This window comes from Pseudorasbora parva, chromosome 2, assembly GCF_024679245.1.
Source record: "Pseudorasbora parva isolate DD20220531a chromosome 2, ASM2467924v1, whole genome shotgun sequence".
NCBI classification, from domain to species: domain Eukaryota; kingdom Metazoa; phylum Chordata; class Actinopteri; order Cypriniformes; family Gobionidae; genus Pseudorasbora; species Pseudorasbora parva.
Window position 1 is genome coordinate 54,262,049 of NC_090173.1, and position 19,665 is coordinate 54,281,713.

The 19,665-nt window shown below is 39.7% G+C and overlaps 1 protein-coding gene across 3 annotated transcripts in view; it reads left to right on the top strand.

Annotated features, from left to right (window-relative positions):
* The window catches only part of LOC137047040 (BAH and coiled-coil domain-containing protein 1), a 161,543-nt gene that overhangs the window by 127,783 nt on the left and 14,095 nt on the right, over nt 1-19,665 (top strand). For all 3 annotated transcript variants that reach the window (XM_067424577.1, XM_067424594.1, XM_067424585.1), the window contains exons 15-23: nt 4,903-5,017; nt 5,212-5,422; nt 7,165-7,359; nt 9,100-9,264; nt 9,351-9,607; nt 10,060-10,140; nt 10,333-10,468; nt 12,772-12,889; nt 14,011-14,086. In XM_067424577.1, the coding sequence (XP_067280678.1) occupies nt 4,903-5,017; nt 5,212-5,422; nt 7,165-7,359; nt 9,100-9,264; nt 9,351-9,607; nt 10,060-10,140; nt 10,333-10,468; nt 12,772-12,889; nt 14,011-14,086 (1,354 nt within the window). The remainder of the gene's footprint in view (nt 1-4,902; nt 5,018-5,211; nt 5,423-7,164; nt 7,360-9,099; nt 9,265-9,350; nt 9,608-10,059; nt 10,141-10,332; nt 10,469-12,771; nt 12,890-14,010; nt 14,087-19,665) is intronic.

Here is a 19,665-nt window from a genome sequence, read left to right on the forward strand (position 1 = left end):
TATTTGATGTCGGCTTATTATGTCCCTGGCTTTAAAAGAGCTCAAACTTTTAAATGCCAGATGACATTGTCATACACTACAAAAAATGCTTATCTTACTTATTACTTATTTTTGTCCTGTTTCTAGTTGAAACATCTAAAAATTCTTAAAACAATAAGTATTTACTAGACAAGCAAGTAATTGTCTTGTTTTGGGGGAAAATAACTCAAAATGAAGAGAGTTTTTGCTTAAAATAAGATAAATAATCTGCCAATGGGGTAAGAAAAATAATCTTAATTCAAACAAAAAACAACATTATTTTTCTTACCCCATTGGCAGATTATTTTGCTTATATTAAGCAAAAACTCTCTTCATTTTGAGTTATTTTTTCCCAAAACAAGACAATAATTTTTGCTTGTCTAGTAAATGTTTCTAAAAGGGTTAGTTCACCCAGAAATGAAATTGATGTCATTAATGGCTCACTCTAATGTTGTTCCTCACCCGTAAGACCTCCGTTCATCTTCAGACACAGTTTAAGATATTTTATATTTAGTCTGAGAGCGTATGCAAGTGTATGCACACTATACTGTCCATGTCCAGAAAGGGAATAAAAACATCATCGCAGTAGTCCATATGGGACATCAGTGGGTTAATTAGAGTCTCTTGAAGCATCGAAAATACCTTTTGGTCCAAAAATAACAAAAACTACAACTTTATTCAGCATTGTCTTCTCTTCCGCGTTTATTTCAATCCTCTAATAAAAATTCTAACGTTGTGAATCAGCCAATTGATTCATGATTCGGATCACCAATGTCGCATGATTTCAGCAGTTTGACACGCAATCTGAATCATGAATCAATTCGCTGATTCATAACCGTTTGAATTTTTTTTTTGAGGATTGAAAACAAGCACGGATCAAACAGACGAGCTACTGGAGCTCAGATTACTCAAGAAGTTAATGCTGGTTCTGATAGAAGGGTGACAGAATACACAGTTTGTTGCATATGGGGCTATCTAAAATATCTTAAACTGTGTCTGAAGATGAACGGAGGTCTTACGGGTAAGGAATGACATCAGGGAGAGGAGTTAATGACATCAATTTCATTTTTGGGTGAACTAACCCATATAATATTTTGACTAGAAACAAGACAAATTTTAAGTAGGAAAAACATTTTTTTGCAGTGTAGTTACTGTTCATGGTGTGAGACAAAGTTGATACTTAAATGAAACACAACTGAGATCTCCATTATGTCTCCTGAGCTTTGAAAGAGAGCAAAACAGCCCTTTCCCCTTGGGACTACATAAGCAGAAGCACATTACAGCAAACAAAATCTCAATTAGGCTTCCACAAAGACAGCCTCTCTAGAGATGTCTAACAGCGATTAAACCGCTCATGTGGCGGACGGCACACTAGCGCTCGGCTCTTTGCTGGAGGATGGAAGGTAATCTTTTGTCTGCGTGCCGTCCGTCTTGCCTTCGGTCTGTCGGGCAGGTTTCCAGGGAAATTCAAGGGCATTCTCTCCAAGCCTGCATTCAGAGCCGAGGGGGACGCGCTGCCTCGCTGATATGGAAATACAACTGTGAGGGCTCTGATATTCACCAAGAACAATGGCGTCAAACATGCAGTGCCCTCAAATGGCTCGCTCTATCTTTTCAAAGCAACCGGCCCCTTTTTGTACCAGGACTCTCCCCTGATGATTCACACAGGGCTTTTTATCCGGCAACTGCCCTTGAACAGTGGCGGGATGGCCGTCTGATCGCAGTCGCTCAAGCGTGAGGTGTGGAGACCATGTTTTTTTCTTCTTCTTCACTTTTTCGATACTCATCAGAAGGAGAGCAGGCGGCGATTGGAGCCCACTGAGAGGCAACTCAGCTTCGTTCTGATCTCGTTCTTGTTTCCTCATTTCATACCGACGCTGCCTGAGCTGTAGGGGTGTTTCGGTCATGAAAGACACATTTTTAAGTGAACAAAACGTGTGCTTTCTGAAGGAGAATTTCATTGGTTGGACCTGCTAAGCTATTGGCGCTTTTCCACTGCACGGTACGACTCGGTACGGCTCACTTTTGAGGAGGTTTTCCATTGTGTACCGTACCTAGTACCTTTTTTTTTTTAGTACCACCTTGGCTGAGGTCCCAGGCGAGCCACGCAGAGATGTTTAAACACTGCAGATCACTGATTGGTCGGAGAGAATTGTCATAACCAACACCATTGGATATGTGACACGAGACACCTCAGTATCATTTGTTCACGTACATTTTTTTAACGACTTGCTTTAAACAGTCATCGCACGCAAATTGCAAAAAGAAAGGGTCAGTAGACAAGGTGGCAGCGCAACTATAACGATCAGAATATAATCCCACCCACTAAAGCGATTTTAAACTGCAGCGGAAAAGAAAACCGAGCCAAAGTAAAGCGAGCAGAGTCGTACCGCTATTTTTTTTTGGACTAAATACACCCATCACTGTACGAGGCTATGTTTGAAATCTGAATGATGGAGCAGCACTGAACGAATTGGGACATTTTGTGGCTGAGAATGTTTTGACTGAACAAAAGGGTCATTCGCAGAGGTGGAAAGTAATGAATTACATTTACTCGCGTTACTGTAATTGAGTAGTTTTTCTGTACTTCTACTTTTTTAAGTAGTTTTAAAAATCTGTAATTTTACTTTTACTTAAGTACATTTTGATTAAAGTATTGTACTTCGCTACGTTTTAAACCACATCCGTTAATGAGTAAAAATAAATCATTAATGCAACGAGGGGAGGAAAAAAACCGCGATCCGGAAATGACTAATATTGAATAGAGGGCGCGGGACGCGGGAGAGGACATGCGCGCAAATATCAGATGGAGACGAACAAGACAGACCTCAGTGACGCAGACCCAGGTGAAAGCAAAACGCCGTCGTTAACTCCTGGCTAGTATGGAAATACTTTGGATATAGAAAAAAATAATGTGGTGTTGTCCTGGAGGATATCAAATGTGCACAAAATGTGGATGCAAATGAAGAAACACATAGAACATGTTCGGGCACACATCCCTCTGTGCAAATAAAGGTATGTTTATAACTTAGGCCGATTGATTTCTGTGACGCAGAGCGAATCCCGGAATCCAGTCATGAACCTTAGCTTTACATTATAACGTAGATTTGGCGTAATACACGCAAACTGGTGGATGAACGAAAAACTCGAATGTAGAGCTGTAGGCCTTAGAAATATATCAAATCGCGACATGGTCTGTGAATATTAAAGCACAAAACATTGCTCAATGAATATATGATCTGCTTGTTCTCTCTCTGTGAATGAGCTGCTCCGTCTACTACATATGGACTCTATTATTCTTAAACATTTTCACAAATTAATGATAAAAATAAGTTGTTAATCTAATTCATAGTAATTTATTGAATTTAGTTTATTAGACATGTTTTATTGAAATTTTGATTAACAAAATAAACAAATGGTTTTAAGTTTGTTATAATAAAGCATTTGTTCAACCAAAAAAAATAAAAAAAACAATCTTCTTCATTCATTTAACATCATTTTAACAAGTGATAATAACCATCATTTAATAATAGGTACAGTAAATGTTTAATTGATGTTTTCTGAGATAGTTGTCATATCGTGAAAATCTCATCCTATCACAACCCTACAGGGGAGAGTCCCCCACCCCCACTGTTAAAAAAGTAACTAAGTAACTTTTACTCTGAGTACATTTTAAATGAGCTACTTTTTACTTTTACTTGAGTACATTTTTAGACCAGTAATTTTACTTGTACTTAAGTAAAATTTCATTGAAGTAACAGTACTTTTACTTGAGTAGAATATTTTGTTACTCTTTCCGCCTCTGGTCATTCGTTCAGTTTTACACGGAAAGAAAATGGCCGAAGAATTATCTATTATCTATTAACCTAAATTTATGTATGCTATTGTTGTTCTATAGTTTAAAATTCAAGCTCGAAAGCTGACAAAAAAAGATTTTGTTGTCATTTGTGACAAAATCAGTTGTCAGTTTTACTAAAAGATAGTGAGACTTATGAGCAAATCTGCTGAGTGAACGATTCAATGACATTAAAAGATACTGCGGTAATGACCTAACGAATATTAATAAATGGATTATAGGAAGAATCAAAATATCTAGCAATACAGACAGTGTAATTCTGTAATCACTGAGTGTGTTCCCGGAGTCAATATTCGACAACTGTAGAAAGATTTGTGGACGCTCTGACGTAGATCCAATGCTTGGTCTTTTTTAAACTTCATTGAACGGGCAAAGCAAACAATTTGATCTGTATTTGTGCAGACTGACCACAAGTAGGGTATACTGTAAATTAACCTAATGAAATCTTTTAAATGTGAAAGAAAAAATATATATATTAATGGAAAGAACTTGACAATTATAGTTACATGTTTGCTAAAGAAATAAACCCTTTAAAAGCCATTTGTGTGGTGTGGCTTTTGTGGCTAGTATAATTTCACCGTGCAGTTCATAGGAGACGTTTGCTAGCCTTGGTCTTTAATTAACATTTTCATTCGTTTCTGTGCAGCCTACATTACAATAACTGTCATGATTGAAGTGTAGCCTTGAGTGTAGCCATTTGTGCAAATTAATTGCGTTCCTGCTGAAAAACAAGCGTTCTAGCACGGAAATAATGCCTATAAATGGAGTTGTGCCCTTCTTATCAAACCGGCCACAGCAATGATTAACCTCTCCTCCATTTCGCTTGGGAATGATGTGGTCAGACTCAAAGTTTACTGGACTGCGCTCTAGGATCCTCCCAAGCGGAGCACTTCTACATTGCGATTGGTTGCCGCCGAACCGTGTCTTACCTCATTACCACAAAGTTGACCTGATTTCAACTCTCCTCAACGCCCGAATCGTCCGGAGCTCACCCAGTAAGAGCCTGTACTGTTTTGTTTGATTGCCAGATTGGTGGGGTCGGCCCTAAGTCCCCTAGCAGAGGAGCACAGAGGAGGTGGAGACTCTCAGAAGAAGAAGAAAAAATTGTCCAACCGCGGGTTTGGCCGTCTCAGCTCCACACAGGTCAGTCTTCTAAACATGATTGTCTTTATCGTTCTTCTCTTGCTCCCTTCAGCCAACTTTTGGTTACTCTTGCTCTCATAGGATAGTGTGTATTTTAGAGGCTTGAAAAAGGATCAATAAGTAGCCCAGAACAAGTCTAATGTTGGTCGAATTCTCTCAATATGTCTTCTACTCCTTCTATTGCTCTCTCTTAGATGAAGTCACAGTGTTATAGGAAGAATAGCACCCTCGATCAACAAATAACTAATCTCAAGCAGAAGGTCTCGGGTGGACGACATACATCTGGAGCCGCGTCAAGGGACCCCGAGTTTTCCTCGTCATCTAAGAGCCTGTACCGCAGTAACTCCAAAAGAGATTCGACACAGCACAGCGGAGCCAATGAGTCTGAGAGCCTGAGCGACACAGGTAAAGCCCATCGTCCACCGTGACCATGGCTGAATCCGAAATCGCCCACTAAACCCTCATTCACTATTCCCAACGTTAGTCCACAAACACAGGTCACTTGAAGGAGTGAATGAAAACGAGTGTGTGAAGTCGGACAGGCGTTGAGTACTGGACATGAGCTGCACACTCGTTATTGTGGTGCATTGTGGGATTAAACGAGTGCACTCAATAACGTCCACTGGGGTTTTGGACACCACTACAAAATGGCTGTCCCTTCAAATAATGCCCTGTTTAGGGGTAGGGGGGGCGAGTTTGGATTCAGCCATGTGTCATACCATGTGTCATTTGGCTTTGACACACTGCAAAAAATGCTTTTCTTACTTAGTATTTTTGTCTTGTTTCTAGTCAAAATATCTAAAAATTCTTACATTATGAAGCAATTACTAGACAAGTTAAAATTATTGTCTTGCTTTGGGGGGAAAAATCTTAAAATTAAGAGAGTTTTTGTTTAATATAAGCAAAATAATCTTTTTTTTGTTTGTTTGTTTCTGTAAGATTATTTAGCTTAATTTTTTTTCCCCAAAACAAGACAATTACTTTTGCTTGTCTAGTAATATACTTCTTGTTTATGAATGTTTAGATTTTTGGACTAGAAACAAGACAAAAATACTAAGTAAGAAAAGCATTTTTTGCAGTGCAAAACTAAGATTATGTAACGATAAAGAACTAAATATCACCATCCCAGGATATCAAGATAACATTTCAAAGATAGAAGTCTGTACAATCTAATTTGTATTGTTATATATTTTTCTTCATTTAGGATTTACTGATTAGACTCTCATCCTGTTTGTAGAATATTGTTCTTTGTCATTTGGGTGAAGAATTATGTTATGATTAACTGTAATGGGTATTTTATCTTTTTCTCATTTTGAATTCTACATTGGCTGCGTAATTAAAGGTGTGCTCAGGATTTATGAATGTTTTTGACTTTTATCTGACAAACCTACGAATGAGTCAGATTTTCGAGGTAGTGTGTGTGTGTGTGTGTGTTTTTTTTGTCTTCATTATTATTAAATATCTACATTTTTCATTACCATTCATCTCAATAGGATCGAAGGCTCAGGTGTTTTTTTTTGAGAGAGAGAGAGAATGGTTTTGGAGATGTTTTCAAAAGTTATTTTATTTAACTTGAAATCATCTTAAAACTACAACTTCATGCCACAGGATCTAAAGTGAGATGTAGATTATCTGTCGGGAATTCGAGTAGTCAGAATAACCACATTTCTAAACTTTTGGACTCAATTATGGACTTTTTCAAATTCCATTTTGTCCTTGCAATGCAATCGATGGGCACACTGCAAAAAATGCTCTCCTTATTTAGTATTTTTGTCTTGTTTTATAGTCCAAACATCTAAAAAGATGCATATACTAGACAAGCAAAGGTAATTGTCTTGTTTTGGGGAAAAATAACTCAAAGTTAAGAGAGTTTTTGCTTAAAATAAGCAAAATAATCTGCTAATTGGGTTAGAAAAATAATCTTAATTCAAACAAGATTATTTTGCTTACCCCATTGGCAGATTATTTTGCTTATTTTAAGCAAAAACTCTCTTAACTTTGAATAATTTTTTCCCAAAGCAAGACAATAATTTTTGCTTGTCTAGCTAATTTTTCTTAATGTAAGATATAGTATAAAGTTGCATTTGTCGGATATAGGATAAAGTTGTGTATGCATGTAAATGATCGCATCTTGCTCTCTTTTCCAGCCACGAGTGGGGACAGCGGGACACAGGAGTGCTGGAAGAGGCACGAGCCGGTGGCAGGTAAAAGGGAAAGGAAGAAGAGTCCTGGATCCGCAGCTTGTTTGCAGCAGCCAGGGGCCAGGATCCCACAGGGCAGGGGACAGGAAGTGGACGAGGACGGGGAGACGTCCCCCCTAGAGAGCGAGTCCTCTGAGCAAGGTGAGTGTCAGCCAGTTTGTCTTATCTTGGAAAAGTAAGAACAACTTAGTGAAGCTTTCAAATGATTCCCAGTTATTGAGCAGTCTGTGTGTCACCACCTGTCTTGGTCTCTGTCTCTCTTTCTCACACACAAATGCAGTTAATCTCTTGAATATTTCTTAATTGAATGCATGTGCTGTGAGTGGCAGTGAGAAAAGTTGGTAGTAATGCGTGTACATGGGGAAGCATTTACTTGTGTTAGTATACTTTTGGTCTGGTCTAATTTGTTTGTCTACTTAGGGTGTGTTCACACTTGGCATGTTTGGTTGGATTAAAATGAACCCTGGTGCGATTGCTCTGTTAGGCCCCGATCACACCGAACGCGTTTTTCAGGTTCGAAAACGCGAGGCACACTGCACTGCCTTTTTTGGTTGGCGTTTTTTCATTCAGAAAAGAGCAGTGCGCTGCAGTTTTTTTTTATGTTGCTAGGAAACCCCAGAATCAGCTGACCTGTCAATTTAATCAATGTAACGGTCACCACAACGGAAGACCACCTCTCCATTCATTCGATTGGACAACAGAAAATAAACGTAATGACGTCGGGCGCTTTTCCGCTCAGAGTTGACTGTTTTTCAACTTCATGCGCTCAGAGCGCTCCTTCAAAAAACGCGAGGCGCAGCAGCCGGTTAAAACGCGAGGCGCCCGGAGCATGAAATTGTCCAAAATGTCTTGGTATGCTGAAGCATTAAGAGTTCCCTTCACTGGAACTAAGGCGCCAAGCCCAACCCCTGAAAACAACCCCACACCACAATCCTCCCTCTACCAAACTTTACACTTGGCACAATGCAGTCAGGCAAGAACCGTTTTCCTGATGACAACCAAACCCAGACTTGTCCATGTAATTGCCAGACAGAGAAGCGTGATTGGTCACTTTATTATACTACCACTAACAGTTGACCGTGGAATATTTATTAGTGGGGTAATTTCACGAAATGAACTGGCAACCTATCACACTTGATTTATACACCTGTGGCCATGGGAGTGATTGAACACCTAAACTCAATCCAATACTTCTGGCAATATAGTGTATTTAGCCCAGCACACAGCATTGTGTTTGATGTTCGCTAAGTTCCATCACAAAATAAAGGTAATAAAAGTGACCAATTAGGTTATGAACATATACCTATGCCTTTAGGTGCAGTATATTAGGTTTGGTGTTAAAATGCCAATGTGAACCCTAAGCAGACCAAGACTACATTTATTATTTAATTTTTTCTTGTTTAGTTTTTTTGGGTCCGGACCAAATAAACCAAGCGAACCAACTACAAGTGTGATACATCTTAATGAATACATCTTAATGTGTAATTTTGGGGTGGTTTTATGAAATATTGAATACCACAATAATAGACTGGCAGCTAGATTCGCAAACCGTTTTAATGAATGCAAATGTCTGCAGACTTCTGTACGTAAACGCTCAAAATACCAATTACTTCACTGATGGAAATCAAGCACAATGTAAAGTTGTTCCCATGGATGTCTAGTTTACTTGCTACTTAAGCGCCTCAGAAACCCCCTGACAGCAACTCTTTTTATTTCATATGGTGTACAAATGTTTGCACAGGAAGATTTCCAAATTAGTTCAAGATGTAGTTGTACTGCAACCACGTCTTTAAAGTGATTCCAATTTATTATGTTTGGATATTTATATATATTAAAGTCAGATGTGTACAGCCATACTGAAATGCCTTTTTCATGATACAGAGGAAGATGAAGAGGAAGGCAGTTATGGCAGCGAGGAGGGCCAAGAGATCAAAGCTCCGGCGTTGAGGGATCTGCCGGCGGTTACTGGCCCCTCCCCTTTCTCTGTTGTCAAACTGGAAGCCAATCAGAAGGCAAAGATTAAGCGGGAACGACAAGAACTTTATGGTAAAGGCCACCAAAAAGCCCAGTGATAGACACACCTCAGCTGCGTTTCATATTCTAACCCTTTCTATTTCGTGGCAACCGTTCAGGATCTCAGTTTCGCGCTGTGACAGAAGGAGACGTGAAGGTGAAACGACGGGCCCCGTGTAGAGCCGTCCCAGTCCCTGTCCCCAAACCTCTAGGTGTCAGAAGGAGACCAGGGAGGCCCCGACTGCAGGACAAACGCTGGCCTGGGATCGCAGGCAGGCCGGCTCATTACAGAAAGAGCAGCAGCCTTCTGTCCTTTCCCAGCAGCAGCGAGAGGCTGAAGAGAGCCACAAGGAAGAGCTCCATGCTGAGAGCCACGGTAATCTCGATCTAACTCGATCTAATGTTGTTCCACACCCGTAAGACCTCCGTTCATCTACACACACAGTTTAAGATATTTTATATTTAGTCTGAGAGCGTCTGCAAGTGTATGCACACTATGCTGTCCATGTCCAGAAAGGGAATAAAAACATAATCGCAGTAGTCCATATGAGACATCAGTGGTTTAATTAGAGTCTCTTGAAGCATCCAAAATACATTTTGGTCCAAAAATAACAAAAACTACGACTTTATTCGGCATTGTCTTCTCTTCTGCGTTTTTCACTCCTCAAATAAGGAGTCCAACAGTTATGAATCAGCGGATTGATTCATGATCCGAATCATGAATCAATACGCTGATTCATAACCGTTTGAATTTGACAATTGTTCTGTTGAAAATTGTAAATATCCACAAGCAGGTGTTTTCAAACTTTTGACTTTTCCTTCTTGTAGAGGAGAAGTTACTTGTCGACCGAGGCCCAGTCTGCAGACAGCGATGATAACGGCAGTACTCGGAGAACCAGGCTTCGAGAGGTACACAAGCATTCACAGATTTTGGTACATTTTAGCACTTGTCTTCTCTTGCTGAGCAAGAAGTAACTTCATGTAAAGGTGATGTTCACACGCTCTGACATGTGAGAACATTTTCTGCTAAACGTGGAGAATGTAGGAAAGAGTCCATTTCCTTCAAGCGATTCATTGCCTTTGCTGTTTGCTGTGGTTCAGTCTAAAGGCCGAGCGGTCAGCCGTCTGATGGAGAGTTTTGCAGCAGATGAGGGCTTCCACCTGGGTGAGGACAGTAGCTTCTCTGAGGAGGATGAGGAGGAGAGGAAGGTGTCATCAAATGGCAGATTTGCTCCAGGTGAACCGCTGTTTAACAAATCTTCCATTAAAAGATAGATACTTGTGGCCAACTTTAACCCCTACGGGTCCAGGATTATTCCTCACCGCGTCTCAAAACAATATAACGTACATGAATCTCACTAAACTTGATGCTTTCTTCGTGTTGATGCGGGCAGGGATAGAGACAGAGCGTATTTAGTCAGGCCCATACCGGGGGGGAAAACAATCCAACGCTCTCCATTGACTTTGTATTGCGTGAAATGGTCGCCTCGTCTTTTCTTACTTATAACAAGAAACAGAACAATGTCTCAAAGCTGATATGTGACAAGGTGTGCAGCAAACACGCTTAAAAACACATAACTATGTTTTTATAAGCTGTCGACCCCCAAAAAACGAGCGTTTAAGGAGACAAAAGTGGATAAAGGCAATAAAATGTGAAGCTTCAGCAGGAAGAATGGGTCAGTTTTGGGATCCTGACACTCAGTGTGGCTCAGTATGTCTACGTGTGCAGTAAACATTTGGTAAAATATCCAAACGTCAGTTTTATATATTATATATTTCCTGACGCTGATTAGTTTCCCCTCCAGTGGGCGTAGTTCTTAGTGTAATATAGCATGACGCGCATTCACTTTTGTGTCCTTAAACATTCGTTTTTGGGGTCAACAGCTTATAAAAACTTATGGGTTTTTGGTTCTGGGTTCTTTAGCTTGTTTTCTGTACACCTTGTCACATATCAGTTTTTAGACATTGTTACATTTTTTGTAATAAGTCAGAAATGACAAGTAGGGCCGCTTCCCGTAATAGAAAGTCAATGGAGACGGTTGATTTGTTTCCCCCCCCGGTGGCTTTCAGATTATGACGCGTGTCGCTCTGTCTCTATACTTGCATGGATCACGTAAGAATTAGCCTTTGAATAGAAGCCGTTCTAGCAGAGAATCTTTCTCTTTTCAAACAGATTACATAAACAGAGAATATTTATTTTTTATTTGATGTACATTATTTAAAACCTGACATATCAACATTTCTTTAGGCATACAGTACAGGCCAAACGTTTGACACATTACTATTTGTAATGTTTTTGAAAGAAGTTTCTTCTGCTCATCAAGCCTGCATTTATTTGATCAAAAATACAGAAAAAATGTAATATTATGATATATTATTACAATTTAAAATAATTGGTTTTCAATTGATTATACTTTAAATGATCATTTATTTCTGTGATCAAAGCTGAATGTTCAGGATCATTCCTCCAGTCTTCAGTGATCATGATCCTTCAGAAATCATTCTCAGATGAGGATTTATTATGAGTGCTGGAGACAGTTCTGCTGCTTAATATTTTTTCATAACCTGTGATACTTTTTTATAATACTTTGATGGATAAAAAGTGAGAAAAAAAGAAAGAAGCAAATGTTTTAAAAATATAAAATGTAAAAATATATACTGACCACTACTGGTCAGTAATTTGGGGTCAGTCATTTTTCTTTTTTCTTTCTTTTTTTGAAATAAATCAACAATTTTATTCAGCAAGGGTGTGTTAAATTGATAAAAATTGATAGTAAAGGAGATTTATATTATTTGAAAATATGTTTTTGTTTGAATAAATGAAGTTCTTTTGAACCTTTTATTCATCAAATATATTAGACAGCAGAACTGTTTCCAGCACTCATAATGAATCCTCATATCTGAATGATTTCTGAAGGATCATGATCACTGAAGACTGGAGGAACCATCCTGACAAATCAGCTTTGATCACAGAAATAAAGGATCATTTAAAGTATAATAAATTGAAAACGAAATATTTTAAATTGTAATAATATATCACAATATTAAAGAAAAAATCTTTATTTTTGATCAAATAAATGCAGGCTTGATGAGCAGAAGAAACTTCTTTCAAAAACATTACAAATAGTAATGTGTCAAACGTTTGGCCTCTACTTTATGTCTCATGTTTGTGTGACAAGTATTCACTAAGTTACAGTTAATTTTCTGAAGAGTATCCGAATGGACTTCATTGCGGCAGATCGCGCATCATGTTTGTTTTCTTTATTTTGCAAAAAGCACAACATTTTGTTTTTATTGTGAGTGTACACAAATAAAAGTTGAAACTCAACAGATTCGAATAATGTATAACACTTGTATGAACAAAATCGCCTGAGAATTTTGAGTCTCTCGCACTAGGAAAAAAAGCGAGTTGGTCGCGCCAGTCAGCTTCTAGGGGTTAAGACTGTGCACTACAGTAGTTTAACGGGTGTTGTTCACTATGACGTGAATGTCGTTTGTTATGCAAAACTATATTTTGAGATGATGCTTTTCATCTTGCAGCTCCTCCGAACTGTGTTCTGACCAAAGAGCTTCTGACCGATGGACTCAAGGTTCTGATCTCCAAAGAAGATGAACTACTGTATGCTGCCCGCGTGCAACCTTTGGAGTCGCCCGATGTGTAAGTGTATAACTCACAAACATCCTCACAGCATATTTACAGTTTTTATCATACTTTGGCCATGTTTAGCATGAAACTCCAACTCTTTAATCGTGTAAATAAGTCAGAATATCAATCAATCAATCAACTTTATTTATATAGCGCTTTTACAATGCCGATTGTGTCAAAGCAGCTTCACAGTGTTAAACAGGACAATATTGCAACAAAATGTGTTTTGGCTGTACAGTCGTTCTGGAGAAAACAGTGATGTTATCAGCTTATTTTAATTTATCATATGGCAACAATGTTGGCAGATCAGTATTATAGTTTATAGAATTAAATAAGAGCTAATTAATTAATTTTATTTGTATATTTAGTTAAATAACTTAGATGGTAATTTTAGCGTCCCCAACTGAGCAAGCCAAGCCAAAGGCGACCAAAGGAACCCAAACTCCATCAGGGCACGATGGAGGAAAATAAACCTTGGGAGAAACCAGACTCAGTTCTCCTCTGGCCTATTAACACACAGTCTATGATTATTATTATTATGACAACCTTAGAGTTCATAAATCATATTAGATCTGAATATTCAACATTTCTGGGTATCACGCAAGAGACGGGTTTATTGAGGATGGTGCGTCAATTACACAAGAGTATGAATATGTGAAAGATCGGAGTCGTCTCGTCGGACGTAACTCGTCAACGAATACATGAAATAGCATTAGACCCCCGCTTTAACCATTTGAAACAAGTGTTCAACAGCAGTGTAATAAACTAAAATACTTAACCAGGGAACATGCGAGGGGTGTGTAGAAAGTGTCTTTGTGAATAACATGTGCAAATTCTATGTATTGCACCTATTTTAAACTCCTGTTGATGTTGATAGTATTATGCTCGCTACCACAGTTAAACGAACAGCGATCATCACCCGCTAGTTTCCCACAGTCCTTAGATGGTTGCACAAGTCAGCCTGCGACATCACTTCCTCTAAGCCCTCTGTTCAGCAGCAGAAGTGTTGCTGAAGAGAATCAGTCACAGCCAATAAAAAAAGTGAGCTTTCCGTAGGAGTTTGACACGGACGGCCAAGCATTACACACAGCACTGAAAATAACTCCTTTGTACTTTCTTCTCTCTCTCTCCAGCTACAGTATTGTTATCGACAGGGAGAGAGGAAACCGACCCAGGATCTACTCCCTGGAGCAGCTCTTGCAGGAAGCCGTGAGTTTCCCACTTACAGCAAACAAACCTGCCTACGCTCTGAGCTTTGGCCTCTCAGGACCCACACACATCACCACATCCTCCAAAATCCCCTCTTCCATTAAAGAGCAGCGCAGAACAATATCCTCTTTCCCGAGATCCCTAAACACAACACAATTTCCTAAAGTCCCGTTTCCAGCGCACCTTTTGCTTCGGTTCTCTTCACACCACATCATCCTCCAGCCGTCCGCACCTTCTCACGTACATGCGCACACATTAACGAGACACGAGCTCTTCACGCTTTCCACAAATAATACAGAACACTTTGGTGACCTGTTACTTTTTCTTTTTAATAGCTTTATAAGGACAGATGCCATGTTTTTGATGTATGAATTATTAGATTTCATAGCAAATTAAATTAGATAAAGTAGCTCATCAAATAATGACATGAAATAATGTGTTGTTGATATGAAACAAACAATTGATATGAAATACATTGCAATAAAACAGACTAAAATAAACTAAATAAACCATTTGTTCTTAACTTTTACAAGTATTGTTGCTGACTGCATTCCTTAGTCTCAATCTTGCTGCTTATTTTATATATATATACACATATATATATACTAACCAAGGCCCCTACTAATTTTATTTAAACTACACTGTAAAAAATAAAATAAATGCTGCAAAAATTACATTTTAATTTCAATCAACTTGTCATTTCAACTTAAATTGCATAAAACAACTTAAAATTTGTTGAATCTTAACAAAAAAGTGGAAAATTTATTAACTTATATTGAGAATATATTGATTATATTTAAAGAAATGTTAAAATATGTTATAACTTTATAGCTTTTTTTACAGTGTACATTCACAACACTGTAAAAAAAAAAAAAGTTTCAACTTGAAAAGTAAGTGTTCATGCTGCCTTAAAACTTTAAGTTTAGTCAACTTGAAATGTGAAGTTGTCCTAAATATATTAGACTAAACTTAAAGGGGGGGTGAAACACTCAGTTTCAGTCAATCTCATGTCAATCTCGAGTACCTATAGAGTAGTATTGCATCCTTCATATCTCCGAAAAGTCTTTAGTTTTATTATATTATAAAAGAAATATGGGCTGTACCGAGTCTTTCCGAAAAAAAACGAGCGCCTGGAGGCGTATCGTGTGGGCGGAGCTAAAGAATGACGAATGCGCAAAGCGGTGACGTCCTCAAGCATGGAGAAGAAAACGCTACCCTAAATAAACCATGGCTATCAATCAGATTCAACTAATACAGATATGATCCAGAATCAGATTCAGAGGCTGAAATAAACTGAACTGGAGAAGCAACAACAGCAGGACGTCCGTCTCTGTGGTATGTACTGTATTTAGTGGCCTGTCAACATTTGTGTGTTTACTCGCAGTTTATGAGGACATGATTCGGTTTATGGACTATTGTATGCGACTAATCCTTAGCAGTAGCAAGCAAAACGGTTTTGCACGTCAGGCTAGTGTAACGTTATACACAGAACAACAGTGGAGAAACCGTTAGCGCATTTGAATGACGAAGCACGCTTTGTGAGAACGTTAGGTTTATGTTTGGGTGGTTTTACAATAATCAAACTGACACCTATAGGGGTCAGCTAAACAAATGTATTTAAACACACACCATAGATCGCATGCTCCATTGATAAATTAACTAACGTTATACACGATCGTGTCGTTTACTGATGTTTACTCACGCGACGATAGCCAACAGCATAGACATTTGAAGCAGTTTTACTCACCGGCTGCTTCCAAAGCAGGACCGAACCTTTATCGCTGGGACCGCTCCGTCAAAAACACACTTCTTTGGTATGATTTGGTGAAGTCCTGTGACAGCAGTGACCGTGGAGATCCACTTTTGCGACGCGACTGAAGCCTGATGTTGTGAAGCTTCCCGTCATTTCTGCGTTCAAATCGGTTCAAATGCATCGCTGCCTTCCCGGAGTGCTGTGCTGAAGCGTTGAAGTCGCTTAATGCCACCCATAGGAATAAAGCGCAGCGCGGCGCGACAGAAGTGTTCACGGACCTGCAGCTGAGCGAGTGTTTATGGGCGTGCATTTCCTCTCGCTCTAGTCACGTGCGCGCGCACCCTACCGGGAGAAGAACCCGTACGGCCCATACAAGGACCTTCCGCTCTATCGACGTCAAGTCGAGCCATATTTGAAAAAAACTCTCCGAAACTTGTGAGGAACCGGAAGGAGTATTTTTAACAGACATACTCCATCAAACGTCCAACATTAGTTTTTGAAACTTTGTCTATGTTTAGGATGGGAATCCAAGTCTTTAACAGTGTAAAAAGCTCAGTATGCGTGAAACAGCATTTCACCCCCCCCCCCCCCCCCCCCCCTTAAATTGACTCGTTCTGGTGTAGCGTTTTTAATTATTATCTTTATTTGTATGTTTATTTCTAGACAATCACACAAATCAAATGTAGTAACAACTATTGCAAACCTCGTATAACATTAACATGAAATTAATTGAATGTTTGCAGAGACTTTAAGACTCCTTTTACTGACCACTTGTTGTTTTACCCTGTTAACGGAAAGTACATCCTGTTTAAGCATCTGTCACTATTTAGCAGCCAAAACACAATCCCATCCACCTCCTCTAGACGCCTGCACACAGCACTTTATCTTTATTCAGTGAGCACTGGGCCTTTCCAACACCTTCAAATCTTTTTAACACAACGTATAAAACCCCACAGCAAACCTCTTTAATATTGCCAGCAGGGCAAATTGACATTTCCCTCAACAGCCACCAGAGTGGCTATACTCCCAGGATGTGTTTGTGCATTTCAAATGCCCTATTTTATAATTGTTGGTGAATGTGCACATGCAGAAAACTGATAGTTAAATTGCATTTCACACTATCCTCAACATTTTGCACCATGAGATGTGCAATTTAACACTTTAAAAGTTATATTTGCTCAAAAAACGGAAAATTCAGTTATCAATTTCTCACCCCAAATCCATGTGACTTTGCCTGACCAGATGCGGGAAACCTGACTGAAAACACTCATAGCCCATTTTATGGCTGACTGGTGATAAGACATGTTAAAAACATCCAAAACTATGTTCTGTCCCATTAATTCAGCTTTGCTCCGTTTAGCTGTTTCTGAATGCAAGTCCTCCCTCAACGTTAGTTTCACAGGTTATAGCAAAACTGTAGCTAATCTAAGCCTTTGGACTGTAATTATATAGTGCAAACCGCAGTGCATTCCTGGCATCTGTTCAGTTTTGCTTGTTTGCAAGTTTCCTTCTGGTTTGTGTGTTTGTGTTGGTAGAGATCAGTGGTGTTGACTCGCTTGTTTTTCACATTTCTAATAACATCCTGCACAAGGATCAGTGGCACTGACACAAAACATTGCCTTAGACCACATCTTAGGGTGCTTTCATATCTCTAGTTCGGTTCATTTGGTCCGAACCAAGGGCAAACAATTATACATTGTTGCATTTTTCAGCTTTTTTGGTTCCTTTTCACACCACACTGATTGCTTTGGTCCGAACCAGTTGAAACGAACCAAAACGCAGGCACGTGACAACATCCACATCACTCATTGGCCATGGCGTATTTCCTAAACTGCTTTTCGATTGGTCAGAATTTACGTGTGGGAAAATTCCAGCAGAAGAGGCAAAGCCAGCAAACTATAATAACGTTATGGAGAGACGACTGTGCGGGCTGGTTTTGTCCCTGGCCATAATCTACTACACTGTGTGTATTTACCACAGTATGCAAATACCTTTATAATGAAGCGCGGATGCGACGAGAAAACAACGTTCTAATGCACTGCAGACGGCGAGCGCTTCGCTCGTCACTTCAAGCGGAGGTGTGCATTAATTATTGTTAACTGACATGCTCATCTTCCCGAAAATATTGCCAAACGATCTATCAGGTAATAATGTCATGCACACAATGTCAGCGCAGCCGACTACGGCAGCTGGTTCAGTCCAAGAATGGTCAGTACTTTTGCAGTTGGTTCTGTTCGAGGTCGGATCACGTTCTCACCACAAACAAACCGCTCCAGAGTTCGTTTGAAATCGTACCGAGACCACCTCTTCAAGGACGCCTCGGTACGCTTGTTTGGTCCGCTTTTGGTGCGCACCCGAGACCTGACCGCTTTCTTTTTTCCGCTTTCAGACCTGACCAAACGAACCGCACCAAAGAGGGAAACGAACTCTAGTACGATTCAACCGAACGAAATGAGGCAGGTGTGAAAGCAACCCAAGGAGGTCTCAGTACGCTTGTTTGGTTCAATTTTGGTGCGCACCCGAGTGCGATTGCTGCTTTCAGACCTGACCAAACGAACCGCACCAAAGAGGGAAACGAACTCTAGTACGATTCAACCAAACTAAATGAGGCAGGTGTGAAAGCAACCTAAATTTACTAGATAAACTAGTGTTTGACCCATAGTTTTTTTTTTTTTTGTCACCAATGGCGATGATTTGAGAGCAGTGTTGCCCATAAATATACAATGATAAAAGTTACTTTCCTGAAACCTGAATAGTCAATACAGTGTACCTGTTGTGCTAAAATACACAATATAGCATTGGTACTTATTGCATTTATGCTTAATGTCCTTCAACAATCAATCATATATATATATATATATATATATATATATATATATATATATATATATATATATATATATATATATATATATATATATATATATATATATATATATATATATATATATACACCGACCAGGCATAACATTATGACCATTATGACAACATTTTGAGGTGAATAGCCCTGAATATTTGAGTGAGTTTGACAAGGACCAAATATTGACGGTCAGAGCATCTCCAAAACTGCAGCTCTTGTGGGGTGTTCCCGGTGAACCAGCGACAGGCCAAGGCTCATTGATGCACGTGGGGAGCGAAGGCTGGGTGCCCATGCTGACCCCTGTCCACCACCGAAAGCACCAACAGTGGCATGTGAGCATCAGAACTGGACCACGGAGCAATCGAAGAAGGTGGCCTGGTCCGAGGAGTCATGTTGTCTTTATCATCTCGTGGATGGCCGTGTGTGTGTACATCACTTACCTGGGGAACACATGGCCCCAGGATGCACTATGGGAAGAAGGCGAGCCGGTGGAGGCAGTGTGATGCTTTGGGCAATGTTCTGCTGGGAAACCTTGGTCCTCCGTCCATGTGGATGTTACTTTGACACGCACCCCCTACCTAAGCATTGTTGCAGACCATGTGCACGCGTTCAGGAAACGGTATTGTGGCTCTTTTGGTATTCCCTGGTGGCTGTGGCTCTTTCAGCAGATAATGCTCCTGCCACAAAGCACAAATGCTTCTGGAATGGTTTGAGGAGCACAACAATGAGTTTGAGGTGATGACTTGGCCTCCAAATTCCCCAGATCTCAATCCAATCGAGCATCTGTGGGATGTGCTGAACAAACAAGTCCGATTCCATGGAGGCCCCACCTCACAGGACTTAAAGGATCTGCTGCTCAGGTCATGATGCCAGATGCAACAGCACAACTTCAGGGGTCTAGTGGAGTCCATATCTCGACGGGTCAGGGCTGTTTTGGCTGCAAAAGGGGGACCAACACAATGTTAG